Genomic DNA, 14113 nt, shown 5'->3' on the forward strand with positions numbered 1-14113 from the left:
GACCTTGACTAGATATGACTTCCTTTTTGAAATAAAATGAGTTGGTCCCAGGTTTCTACTCCAAAAAGCTTGTGCAAATCAAATCACTCCTACATCTCATCTCTAGCATGCATTTTCTTTCTTTACCCACTCCTCACGTTTGGTTTTTTAGGGAAAAACACCATAACTAAACGCGCCGCAAGGGATCCCTATCGCACCAGATCCAAATCTAGAACGATGGGCGATCAAGAGGAGACACAGGAACAGATGAAAGCCGACATGTCGGCTCTGAAAGAACAAATGGCCTCCATGATGGAGGCCATGTTAGGTATGAAGCAGATCATGGAGAAGAACGCGGCCACCGCCGCCGCTGTCAGTTCGGCTGCCGAAGCAGACCCGACTCTCTTGGCAACTGCGCACCAGCCTCCCTCAAACATAGTAGGACGGGGAAGGGACACACTGGGGCACGATGGCAGTCCTCACCTGGGATACAACCGAGCGGCTTACCCTTATGGATTACCGCCCAACTATTCACCACCCATCTTGCAAGAAGATGCGGGCCACATTGCTTCTACCGTCCATGAAAAAGAGCCTCCTCAGCAGCCCGACGAAGTCCATAAAGACCCTCAAGATTATGCTCGGAGGGATGTCGAGTTTTATCCCCCGATCCTTGAAGGGCCGGCACCAGGCACATTGCCTCAACCCAACATCGCAGCATCGCCAATAGTTTTGTCCATGGAAGGGCCGCCTCCGGCAACTGAAGAAAGGAGGAAGCTCGATCTCCTTGAGGAAAGATTGAGGGCTGTGGAAGGATTTGGGGATTATCCGTTTGCAGACATGACGGATCTTTGCTTAGTACCCGATGTTGTTATTCCCCCGAAGTTCAAAGTGCCGGACTTCGACAAGTATAAAGGGACGACTTGTCCCAAAAACCATCTCAAAATGTACTGCCGTAAGATGGGCGCTCATTCTAAAGATGAAAAGCTGTTGATACACTTCTTTCAGGATAGCTTGGCCGGAGCTGCGGTAGTGTGGTACACTAATTTGGAAGCTTCCCGTATCCGTACTTGGAAGGATCTGATTACCGCCTTCCTAAGGCAGTATCAGTACAATTCTGATATGGCTCCTGACCGTACTCAACTGCAGAATATGTTTAAGAAAGAGGGTGAAACCTTTAAAGAATATGCGCAGCGATGGAGGGATTTGGCGGCACAAGTAGCTCCTCCCATGGTTGAGAGAGAGATGATCACCATGATGGTAGACACTCTGCCAGTGTTCTACTATGAGAAGCTAGTGGGTTACATGCCGTCCAGCTTTGCGGATCTGGTGTTTGCCGGGGAAAGAATCGAGGTTGGATTGAAGAGAGGAAAGTTTGATTACGTTTCCTCCACAAACGTGAACGCCAAAAGAATCGGGCCAACAGGGGCAAAAAGGAAGGAAGGAGATGCCCATGCCGTCTCTTCAACACCCGCGTGGGTCAAACCCCAGCAAACACCTCATGGTACCCATCAGTACGCGCAACATCACCCAAGCTTCTCGGCTCATGCTGGGAACGCCTCTAGTTCAACACCCGTGCAGCCTAAGGCACCCACCCAGAGGGAAGCTCCCCAAGTTCCAACTCCGAACACGACTCGACCGGCCGGTAATTCCAACACGACAAGGAACTTCCCTCCGAGGCCATTGCCCGAATTCACCCCGCTCCCGATGACGTACGAAGATCTTCTACCATCCCTCATCGCCAATCATTTGGCCGTGGTAACTCCCGGAAGGGTCCTCGAACCCCCTTTCCCGAAGTGGTATGACCCTAATGCAACTTGCAAGTACCATGGGGGTGTCCCGGGGCATTCCGTCGAAAAATGCTTGGCCCTCAAGTACAAGGTCCAACATTTAATGGATGCTGGATGGCTGACTTTCCAAGAGGATCGGCCCAATGTGAGAACCAACCCGCTCGCCAATCATGGAGGGGGAGCAGTTAATGCAGTTGAATCCGATAGGCCGCACAGGTCTAAACCTTTAAGGGATGTGGCAACCCCTAGGAGGTTTATCTTTGAGGCCCTACAAAAGGGAGGTGTGATTCCCCATAGTGGGTGTAAGGAGGATTCCTGTCTGCTACATTCCGGCGAGATGCATGACATGGAGACGTGTTTGGAAGTAGAGGAATTGTTACAGCGGATGATAGATCAAGGTCGACTGGAAGTCGGCATTGAAGGAAAAGAAGAGCAGCACATATGCATGCAATCTACGGAGGGGAGCGGTGTTGCGAAGCCCAAACCCTTGGTGATATACTTCACTAAAAGTGCAGCCTCGCAAAAGCCCGGGCACCCCTTAATGGCCAAACCTGTTCCTTTCCCGTATCAAAATAGTCACGCGGTCCCGTGGAAATATACACCTCCGGGGAAGAAGGAAGAAGAAGTTACTGACGTCAGCTCGCTGTCGGCCAAAATAACAAATATCACGGGACTGAGTGGTGTGACCCGTAGTGGTCGTGTGTTCGCGCCTCCGGACCTACCGGTCCAACCCGCCGACGTCAAGGGAAAAGGAAAAGTGGTGGAGGAACAAGATGGCGAAGCACCCCACGCTTCGAATAAAGATATTCCAGCAAAGGGGCCCCCGGAGAAAAAGGATGGTAAAATGGAGGTGTCGCTAGAGGAAGCCAGCGAGTTCCTTCGGATAATTCAGCAGAGCGAATTCAAGGTTATCGAACAGCTCAACAAAACCCCGGCTAGGGTCTCGCTGTTGGAGTTACTTATGAGCTCCGAGCCTCATCGGGCTCTGCTAGTAAAAGTGCTGAACGAGGCTCACGTGGCCCAAGATATTTCGGTAGAAGGTTTCGGAGGGCTGGTCAACAATATCACTGCCAACAACTATCTTGCCTTCGCCGAAGAAGAAATCCCCGCCGAGGGGAGAGGGCATAATAAGGCTTTACACGTATCGGTCAAGTGTATGGACCATATCGTAGCCAAGGTACTCATCGATAATGGTTCCAGTTTAAACGTGATGCCTAAGAGCACTTTGGACAAGTTACCATTCAATGCTTCCCACTTAAAACCAAGTTCAATGGTGGTTCGGGCCTTCGACGGCACTCGCCGAGAGGTTAGGGGAGAGATCGATCTCCCAGTACAAATAGGCCCTCACACCTGTCAAGTCACCTTCCAAATAATGGATATTAACCCCCCCTACAGCTGCCTGTTGGGGCGCCCGTGGATCCACTCAGTGGGAGTTGTGCCTTCTACACTCCACCAAAAGCTGAAATTCGTAGTGGAGGGGCACTTGGTCATCGTGTCAGGCGAGGAAGATATCTTGGTAAGCTGCCCATCCTCCATGCCTTACGTGGAAGCCGCAGAAGAATCGTTAGAAACCGCTTTCCAGTCTTTTGAGGTGGTCAGCATTTCCTCCGTGGACTCCCTCTTTGGGCAACCTTGTCTGTCCGATGCGGCGGTAATGATGGCCCGAGTTATGTTGGGGAACGGTTATGAACCCGGGATGGGTTTAGGCAAAGACAATGGCGGCATAACTAGCCTGATAAAAACCCAAGGAAATCGTGGGAAGTATGGTTTAGGCTATAAGCCCACTCAGGCGGACATGAAAAGAAGCATCGCGGGAAGGAAGAACAGTGGTCAGAGCTCGCATTGGAGACAAGAAAGTGAAGGAAGCCCGCCCTGCCACATAAGTAGAAGCTTTATAAGTGCGGGTCTGGGAGACGAAGGTCAAGTGTTCGCGATATGCGAAGATGATGTTCCAAGTACTTTGGATTTGGTACGACCATGCTCTCCTGATTTCCAGCTGGGAAATTGGCGAGTGGAGGAACGCCCCGGCATTTACGCAACAAGCATAATGTAAACCTTTACGGTTTTAAAAAGCTCTATAGTTGGGCCTAGGATTTAGAGTTTTCATTTTGTTAAGGCTTTGTGTCTTTTGTTTTTGAATTTATAATACAAGGATCTTTCTTCATCTGTTCCTGGTCTCTACCCATTCTCATTCATTTGCATGTTTACTTCTTTTTCTAAAACGGCAGATTCGATGACGAGTCCCCCGAAGGTACTAATACCTGGGACCCGTCTATCAACTTCGAGCAAGAAATGAATCAAACGGAAGATGAAGGAGATGAGGATGTGGGACTTCCTTCGGAACTAGAAAGAATGGTCGCCCATGAGGACCAAGAAATGGGGCCTCATCAAGAAGAAACAGAGCTAGTAGACTTAGGAATTGGCAGTGGAAAGAGGGAAGTAAAGATAGGTACAGGCATTACCGCACCTATCCGTGAAGAATTAATAATCCTGCTAAAAGACTACCAAGACATCTTTGCTTGGTCATACCAAGATATGCCCGGTTTGAGTTCTGACATTGTGCAGCACCGATTACCTCTAAATCCCGGGTGTTCCCCAGTAAAACAGAAATTGAGGAGGATGAAGCCCGAAACATCCTTGAAGATAAAAGAAGAAGTGAAGAAGCAATTTGACGCTGGATTTCTGGCCGTCGCTCGGTATCCAGAATGGGTTGCCAACATCGTACCAGTTCCTAAAAAAGATGGGAAAGTACGAATGTGTGTAGATTACCGGGACCTGAATCGGGCCAGTCCCAAGGACAATTTTCCTTTACCACACATCGATATCCTCGTAGATAACACGGCCAATTTCGCTTTATTTTCCTTCATGGACGGTTTCTCTGGTTACAATCAGATAAAGATGGCGCCCGAGGATATGGAAAAGACTACTTTCGTCACCCTGTGGGGAACGTTCTGTTACAAGGTGATGTCCTTTGGACTCAAGAATGTCGGGGCAACTTATCAACGGGCCATGGTAGCTTTGTTCCATGATATGATGCATCAAGAGATCGAGGTCTACGTGGACGACATAATTGCTAAATCTAAATCTGAGGAAGAACACCTTGTCAACCTGCGGAAGTTGTTCGAAAGGCTTAAGAAATATCAATTGAGGTTGAACCCCGCTAAGTGTACCTTTGGGGTCAAATCAGGGAAATTGCTTGGTTTCGTTGTAAGCCAGAAAGGGATAGAGGTAGACCCCGAAAAAGTGAAGGCTATCCTTGAGATGCCAGAACCCCGTACAGAGAGGCAAGTCCGAGGTTTACTGGGGCGCTTGAATTATATTGCCAGATTCATATCGCAGCTCACCGCCATTTGTGAGCCGTTGTTTAAACTCTTGCGCAAAAACCAAACTGATCGGTGGAATGAGGATTGCCAAGAGGCTTTTGGAAGGATCAAAAAGTGCCTAATGAATCCTCCCGTGCTTATGCCACCAGTACCTGGAAGGCCTCTCATTTTGTACATGACAATCTTGGACGAGTCGATGGGGTGTATGCTGGGGCAACATGACGAATCCGGGAAGAAAGAGCGCGCTGTTTACTACCTAAGTAAGAAGTTCACGACCTGTGAGATGAATTACTCCTTGCTCGAAAGAACGTGTTGTGCTTTAGTATGGGCATCCCATCGCCTAAGGCAGTACATGCTGAGTCATACTACCTGGTTGATATCCAAAATGGACCCGGTTAAGTACATCTTTGAAAAGCCAGCTCTCACAGGACGAATCGCCCGGTGGCAAGTCTTGCTATCTGAGTTTGATATAGTCTACGTCACCCAAAAGGCGATAAAAGGAAGCGCTTTGGCAGATTATTTGGCTCAACAGCCTCTTAACGACTACCAGCCCATGCATCCGGAATTCCCGGATGAGGACATCATGGCCTTGTTCGAGGAAAAGTTGGACGAAGATCGGGACAAATGGACTGTATGGTTTGACGGAGCGTCAAACATTCTAGGTCATGGCGTTGGGGCAGTGCTGATCTCTCCGGACAATCAATGTGTACCTTTCACAGCCAGGCTAGGATTCGACTGCACCAACAACATGGCCGAATATGAAGCATGTGCCCTAGCCGTCCAGGCAGCAATTGACTCCGATGTCAAACTACTCAAGGTGTACGGCGACTCAGCGTTGGTAATCCATCAGCTGAGAGGGGAATGGGAAACTAGAGATCCCAAGCTGATACCCTACAAAGCCTACATCAAGGAATTGGCTAAGACTTTCGATGAGATCTCCTTCCATCATGTTCCCCGCGAGGAAAATCAAATGGCGGATGCACTTGCTACGTTGGCATCTATGTTCCAGCTAACACCGCACGGGGACCTACCCTACATTGAATTTCAGTGTCGTGGCAAACCCGCACATTGTTGCCAAGTGGAAGAGGAACGGGACGGAAAGCCTTGGTATTACGACATCAAGCGATATGTCGTAAGCAAAGAATACCCGCCAGAGATTGCCGACAACGATAAAAGGACATTGAGGAGGTTGGCAGCCAGTTTCTTCATGAGCGGAGGCACACTGTATAAGAGAAATCACGACATGACACTCCTGCGATGTGTGGATGCCAAGGAGGCAAATCACATGATCGAGGAAGTCCATGAGGGCTCGTTTGGAACGCACGCCAACGGGCATGCTATGGCCAGGAAGATCTTAAGAGCAGGTTATTACTGGCTTACCATGGAAAGTGATTGTTGTGTCCATGTGAGGAAGTGCCACAAATGTCAAGCATTCGCGGATAATGTCAATGCCCCACCGCATCCTCTGAATGTCATGTCCGCCCCTTGGCCTTTCTCCATGTGGGGAATAGATGTCATCGGGGCCATTGAGCCCAAGGCCTCGAATGGTCATCGCTTCATCCTCGTAGCAATAGATTATTTCACCAAGTGGGTCGAGGCGGCTTCATATACCAATGTCACGAGGAATGTGGTGGTCAGGTTCATTAAGAAGGAGATCATCTGCCGATATGGTTTGCCAAGAAAGATTATCACGGACAACGGCACCAACCTGAATAACAAGATGATGGGGGAAATGTGCGAGGAGTTTAAAATCCAGCATCACAATTCCACACCCTACCGGCCAAAGATGAATGGAGCCGTGGAAGCAGCCAATAAGAATATCAAAAAGATTATCCAAAAGATGACCGTGTCATACAAGGATTGGCACGAGATGCTCCCATTCGCGTTACACGGTTACCGGACTTCAGTGCGAACGTCAACTGGGGCAACGCCGTTCTCATTGGTATATGGGATGGAGGCGGTGTTACCATTTGAGGTAGAAGTCCCGTCATTAAGGATCTTGGCAGAATCCGGATTAAAGGAATCAGAGTGGGCTCAAACACGCTACGATCAACTCAACCTCATTGAGGGTAAGCGCTTAACGGCCATGAGTCATGGGCGCTTGTACCAGCAAAGAATGAAGAGCGCGTTCGACAAGAAAGTACGCTTACGCAAGTTCCATGAGGGAGACCTTGTGCTAAAGAAAATGTCCCATGCTGTCAAGGACCACCGAGGGAAATGGGCCCCGAACTACGAAGGGCCTTTTGTTGTGAAGAGGGCTTTCTCCGGAGGAGCCCTGGTGCTTACCAACATGGATGGCGAAGAGCTACCTTCACCCGTGAACTCTGATGTCGTCAAACAATATTATGCTTAGAAGCTGGGGCAATTAAGGATGTCGCTGCATGTTCTCTATCTTTATGCGTTTTCTAGATTTCCCCCCAGGGATTTCCGGTCCGTTGTATCTCTTGTTACGATCTTTCAAAGAAATGAACATGGATTTGAGGCTTTTAGTCCTCACATTAGTTTCACACCTTGCGTTAATTTGTGATCGCCTGAGCCCTTCCGCTCAGTTCATGGGATCCCCCAAGCGCTTAATTAAAATTGAACCTGAACCAACTTTCCCTAAATTTTCTGCGTTTGAAAACATTCATGCATACGCATACGCATACGCATGTATATTGTTGTGGTAAAACAGGGGCAGGATCACCTTGGGCTACCTTCTGGAGTGAAGACAAAATATGAACGGCAGGAACCAATCAAGGTAGGGTAATGATGCGGCCAAGATTGGCCATACCTGGTTGTTTATTACTTGCAGGTACTTAAGGATGAACGCAAGCGGGATGGGGTCACGACCGACTGATCGTTGCTCTTCTCTGTGCGAAACAAGCAGGGAATGTCGCTGCAAGGCAGCCCCGTATCCTTTGTATTTTGCAGCTTTCTTTTACTATTTGTTTGTTTTAAAAAGGAAAAGGGTAATAATAAAATAAGTAATCAACGCCTAATTCTAACCTAAGTAAGTTCAAGTTAGGCAAAATGCTAATCCATGAGAAGGAAGGGGACATGGTTAATGTTCCCCTCAAAAAAAAAAAAAAAAAAAAAAAAAAAAAAAAAAAGTGCAGGTTAGCTCGCCTGGGCGAGCCACCCCTGCACCAAATTATAAAAATGACGAAAGGGGGGGCGTTTTTACATTCAAAAACTTCTTTTCCCCCCTTTCAAAAGCCATACCCACGGGATTGACGAATTTGCAGCCCTAGGGTCATCCTTTTTCGCATTTTTTGATTCCGTTTTGCGCTTTTGTTCATCACCAACAAGTAAGTATTCCATCCCTAAGCTTTCTAGCTTTTCATTGGTGTATTTTGATCTCCTTTTGGTGCTCTAAATTGTGGGAGTATGTTCAAATATATGGGGCAATTTTGATTTGTTTTCTTGCTTGATTAGGTTGAATTAGGGGTTGGTATGAGATGGCCCTAGGCCTATAATGCATTTTGAAACAATAGGACATGCCACATTGTCCCCGTTCTCTTGCTATTGATGCCTAAACGCGCGCCCACCAAGTGTTCGGTGAAATGCCTCAATGGCATTAGCGTGTGACTTTTGTAAGGAGACAACCCATGGGGTATTTTGGTTTGTGCATATTTTCTATTTTTTTTGGAATGTGTATTCATTCCCGAAAAAGGCTAGAGTAATTGCCCCACATATATCCTAGTCCTAGAAATTGAAATTTTATGCAAAAAGAGCACAAAAGGAGGTGCATGTTGGGTAAAGTTACCCTTTTTTTGGCCAGCAATCAGCTATGGGCCACGCTACAATATTTTCCCTATGCCTAGATGGTTAGGAATTTTGCTCATCATAAATGTGTAGGTTTAGAATAGGTAGCAAAATACCTTTGGCAATTTACACTTTGGGTATGATAGCAAAATACTTGGATGTATGTACATATAATTTTTGGTAGTCAAAATGTCTCACAAAAATATACATAAATATGTTGCATGTTATGTAAAGAAGATACATTACCAAAAAATGTATACCTTTTAATTTGAATACAATTTTAGTCAGCAAAGGAAAATATACTTGAATTTGCATGCGGCTTTAGGTAGCAAAAACTTGAAAAGAGCATGAAATGTAGCACCTTATTGTGTAGATAGTCAAGATTCATCATGAAGTTTGTGTATGTATAGGTATTAGAAATACCAAGATGTGCACATGTGCAATTTTTGGTACCCGAAAATGCTTTGAGTATGCATGTATGTGAATTTAGCCAAGGAGATGTGTGTGATGTAAGTAACAAATACACCTTGGAAGTACGTGTAAATAATCTAGGTAACGAAGCTGCCTTGATTGTATATGGGTGCATTTTTTTTCGGTTAAATAGAATGTCTTGTGCAAGAGAACGTTTGTAAGGAAATATGCGCATAAGCTTGCTCTAAATTTACATTGATGTTTGTATTTATGGGAGGAGGTTATATGCCATTTTTGCTTTAAGAGTAACGTCCCACTGGTAAAACTAACTTTCCAAATGTTTGCCTTCGCAGGAATGGCCCCAAGGAAGCTTGCCTCAAAGAGGTCCAGGAAGGACAAGGCGGCCGAAGGAACTAGTTCCGCCCCGGAGTACGACAGTCACCGCTTTAGGAGCGTTGTACACCAGCAACGTTTCGAAGCCATCAAGGGATGGTCGTTTCTCCGGGAGCGACGCGTCCAGCTCAGGGACGACGAGTATACTGATTTCCAGGAGGAAATAGGGCGCCGGCGGTGGGCACCACTGGTTACTCCCATGGCCAAGTTTGATCCAGAAATAGTCCTTGAGTTTTATGCCAATGCTTGGCCAACAGAGGAGGGCGTGCGTGACATGAGATCCTGGGTTAGGGGTCAGTGGATCCCGTTCGATGCCGACGCTATCAGCCAGCTCCTGGGATATCCGATGGTATTGGAAGAGGGCCAGGAATGCGAGTATGGCCAGAGGAGGAACCGGTCTGATGGGTTCGATGAGGAGGCCATCGCCCAGCTGCTATGTATACCGGGGCAGGATTTTGCCCGGACTGCTGCAGGGAGGCAAGTGCGAATCATGCGCACCAATATGACCACCCTGACCCAGATATGGATGACGTTGCTCCTCAGCAACATCCTGCCCACCGATCATAATTCCGACCTCCCCATGCCTAAGTGCCAGCTGGTGTACGCCATCCTGACACGGATGAGCATCCATGTGGCTCAGTTGATCGCTGATGCCATATATATTTTTACAGGTATGGCGCCCACTAGGCACCCTTTGGACCCAGATAAGTCCAACAGGGCCCTGGGATTCCCCGCACTGATCACAGGACTCTGCCAGTCGTTCGGAGTCCCCGTTGCACCTACCAAGGTGATTCGGCCGCCCATCACCCGGGTTTTTATTGAGAAGTACTGTACCCAGAGACAGGCTCAGGGTGATGCTCCACAGGCCGCAGGCGTGCCACCGCCACCTCATCAGGCTGGCCAGGCTGGGGCATTTGACATAGAGCAGTATTTACGGCATTTGGTTCGCCAGCAGGCGGCCAACCACCGAGCACATGTACGGACCCATGACTGTCTGTACCAGATGAGCCTTAGCATGCAGAGCCAGGGCTTCGCTTCTTTTTCATGCCCTACTCCAGACCAGTTCAGGGCAGAGGTAGCATGGCCCGGAGATTGGCCCGAGGCCCAAGCAGGAGAGGCACCCCCAGAAGCTCCCGGCGATGGAGAAGAAGCCCATGAGGATGAGGAGATGGCCGATTTGCTTGACTTCTTGGGAGGGAGTGGAGACACGTGACTGGGAGATCCCCAGATTCATGTTTTCTTTCATATTTCTTTTGTCATTTTTATTCTATGTTATTGTTTTGACTTGAGAGACTAATGTTTGTTTTTGTTGTTTCGATTGTCATTTGTACAGTGCATACATTTTTGTTTAGATTGGTGCGTTAGTATTTATATATCCTTACTATCGATGATGTTTGAAATTCTGGAACCGTGTAGAGTTCTTCGTTTAGGAACATCGTCCAAAAGTATATATGTAAAATAAACAAAAAAAAATCATGATAAAAATAAAAATAGAAAAGAAAAGAAAATGAAATGGAAAAGAGAACAAAAGGGAAAGAAGAGGGCAAGTAAAGAAAAAGAGAGCAAATAAGAAAAAAGAAGAAGGCAAGTAAGGAAAAAGGTGGAAAAAGAGAAAATAAGTTGTCTAGCTAAAAAACGACATGCTTTTGAAAAGAGACGATTTCCAACTTTTCTTTGAAAAAATTCTGATCATAACTAATTTTTGGAAAATGTGTCTACACCTGAAGGGTGAATGCTGTGAAATTTCCCCGGACGCCCGAAATGGACTCGGATGAATGCACAAATTGATAAAAGAACATATTTTGGAAACATTGGGTTGATTAAAATAGAGGAAATGAATCCTGAGCCCTAGTATCACATGACCATAAAAATTTGACACTTAAGTGTCCGCATAGGTGCATGCATGACCAGTTTTGCATAAAGTTTCCAAATCATCATTTTTGCATTTGTGTCATGGAAATAATGTGGGGCATCCCTTTTTATCCTTGAGCCAAACCAAACCCTGACATGTATCATGTCTAGCCATTCTACAAGCCTTGAGCCAAAATCCTGACTCACCATAAACCTTACCCTCGGAAGCAAAGAAAAAAGAAGGAAAGGGAATTTCCAATCAAAGAGAAAGCAAAAGAGGAAGGAAAGGAAATTCCCAATCAAAGAGAAAGCAAAAAGGAAGGAAAGGAAATTCCCAATCAAAGAGAAAGCAAAAAAGGAAGGAAAGGAAATTCCCAATCAAAGAGTGGGAGAAAGAGAAAAAGAAAAGAAAGGAAATTCCCAACCAAAGAATGGGAGAAAGTAAAAAAGAAGGAAGCTCCTGGTCAAAGAAACCAGAAGAAATGTGCAGAGAGGTCTTTAGACCAGACAATATCTGAACAGTACAGAATTGTCACCAAATGAACAAGAAGAAGGAAAGGAAACCACGACCTAAAATGGTCTTCTCCCTTTGATTACCAACCAAAATCCCGTGCGCTAGCGACTTTTTTTTTCCCTCGCCCCGCACTAAACAAAAACAGAAAAAGAAAAAAGCCAGAAAAATCAAAAGCCAAAAACACACAAAAGCCGAAAAACCCACCAAAAGAACCCATTCCCAAGGGAAGCCCTATTGATCCATGATCACGCATGTAATTTTTGATTTGATAGGAAATAATTTGCAAAGTCAAGTCATGACATATCTATGGTTCGGAATTAGGATGAAACACTTACCTGTGCGAGATTGATACACTTTGAGTGGATTTCTTCTATTTTTGTCGAACCCAGTGTTTCCTCTAAATGGTCATTTAGAAACGAAATGCTAACATCCAAAATCTCATTTATGGTTATGGGAGATTTCATCAGCAGACTCTCCTTCCCGGTAGACGCATTGTTTTTCACTCAAAAAAGCATATGGTGCTCTAAATCAGTTGGAATATTTGTCTCTTTGCTAAAGCATGTTTGCATTTTAGTGGAGAAAACACCGAGACTTTTTCAAGTCTCACAAGTTACCCAGAACTACGTAGGTCTGAGTTCCTCATTGGAGGATACGTAGGAGCAAGAGCTTTGCTTTTGTCGGCCGCCCCATAATCTTTGTCATACTGACCCTGAGGTCATGTGACGTGCACCCTTGTATCATCCAGAGGCGGCGGGCCCGATGACAAGCAGAGACCAAGTTTGGTCATTCTGCACCCTTGTATCATCCAGAGGCGGCGGGCCCGATGATACGCGGAGATACCTTACGGTTATCCGCACCCTTTTGTCATCCAGAGGCGGCGGGCCCGATGACAAGCAGAGACCAAGTTTTGTCATTCTGCACCCTTGTATCATCCAGAGGCGGCGGGCCCGATGATACGCGGAGATACCTTACGGTTATTCGCACCCTTTTGTCATCCAGAGGCGGCGGGCCCGATGACAAGCAGAGACCAAGTTTGGTCATTCTGCACCCTTGTATCATCCAGAGGCGGCGGGCCCGATGATACGCGGAGATACCTTACGGTTATCCGCACCCTTTTGTCATCCAGAGGCGGCAGGCCCGATGACAAGCAGAGACCAAGTTTGGTCATTCTGCACCCTTGTATCATCCAGAGGCGGCGGGCCCGATGATACGCGGAGATACCTTACGGTTATTCGCACCCTTTTGTCATCCTGAGGCGGCGGGCCCGATGACAAGCAGAGACCAAGTTTGGTCATTCTGCACCCTTGTATCATCCAGAGGCGGCGGGCCCGATGATACGCGGAGATACCTTACGGTTATCCGCACCTTTTGTCATCCAGAGGCGGCGGGCCCGATGACAAGCAGAGACCAAGTTTGGTCATTCTGCACCCTTGTATCATCCAGAGCGGCGGGCCCGATGATACGCGGAGATACCTTGCGGTTATTCGCACCCTTTTGTCATCCAGAGGCGGCGGGCCCGATGACAAGCAGAGACCAAGTTTGGTCATTCTCACCCTTGTATCATCCAGAGGCGGCGGGCCCGATGATACGCGGAAATACCCGAGTGGTTATCCGTATAAACATTCTTTTGCTATCTGTAAGACAGAACGCTTGATAGCATGCAGAGACTGACATAGTCTTCTGCACCTTTTGTTCCTCCGGGAACAACAAGTCATTTACATGCAGAGACTGACAATTTAATTGGCGATTTTTGTTTTGATAGTTAAGGTTGTTATTTTTGGCTGAATTTTGGTGTGTAGTTCTTTTGATCCATATTTTGTGGGAAAATAGTTGTAGCCCTTTGTTGGTCAGATTTGAAAAGTTCCAAAAAAGTAGTGAATTTGATTTTTGTCAAAACTTCAAACGGTCATAACTTTTGCTCTGAGTATCAGAATGACTATTATTATATATGTATTTGGGTAGAAAAAAATTTCCCATATTGTGGCAACCTACCAAAGGCCGGCTGAGGTCTCTAGCTAGCCAAAATCGTCTGTTTACTAGTTTTTTTTTATTTTTCAAGTTTTATTGTTTTATTTTCTAAACTTTCCTTAGGTAGTTTCCATAGTTAG

General features: G+C 46.6%; 1 protein-coding gene across 1 annotated transcript in view; it reads left to right on the forward strand.

Annotated features, from left to right (window-relative positions):
• Positions 1-5054: 5054 nt before the first annotated feature.
• Positions 5055-14113, forward strand: part of LOC114416092 — a gene marked incomplete at its 5' end in the record, with an annotated part of 20398 nt that continues 11339 nt past the window's right edge. The window contains one exon of the mRNA XM_028380971.1: positions 5055-5507. Within this exon, the coding sequence (XP_028236772.1) occupies positions 5055-5507 (453 nt within the window). The remainder of the gene's footprint in view (positions 5508-14113) is intronic.

Source organism: Glycine soja, chromosome 6 (assembly GCF_004193775.1).
Source record: "Glycine soja cultivar W05 chromosome 6, ASM419377v2, whole genome shotgun sequence".
NCBI classification, from domain to species: domain Eukaryota; kingdom Viridiplantae; phylum Streptophyta; class Magnoliopsida; order Fabales; family Fabaceae; genus Glycine; species Glycine soja.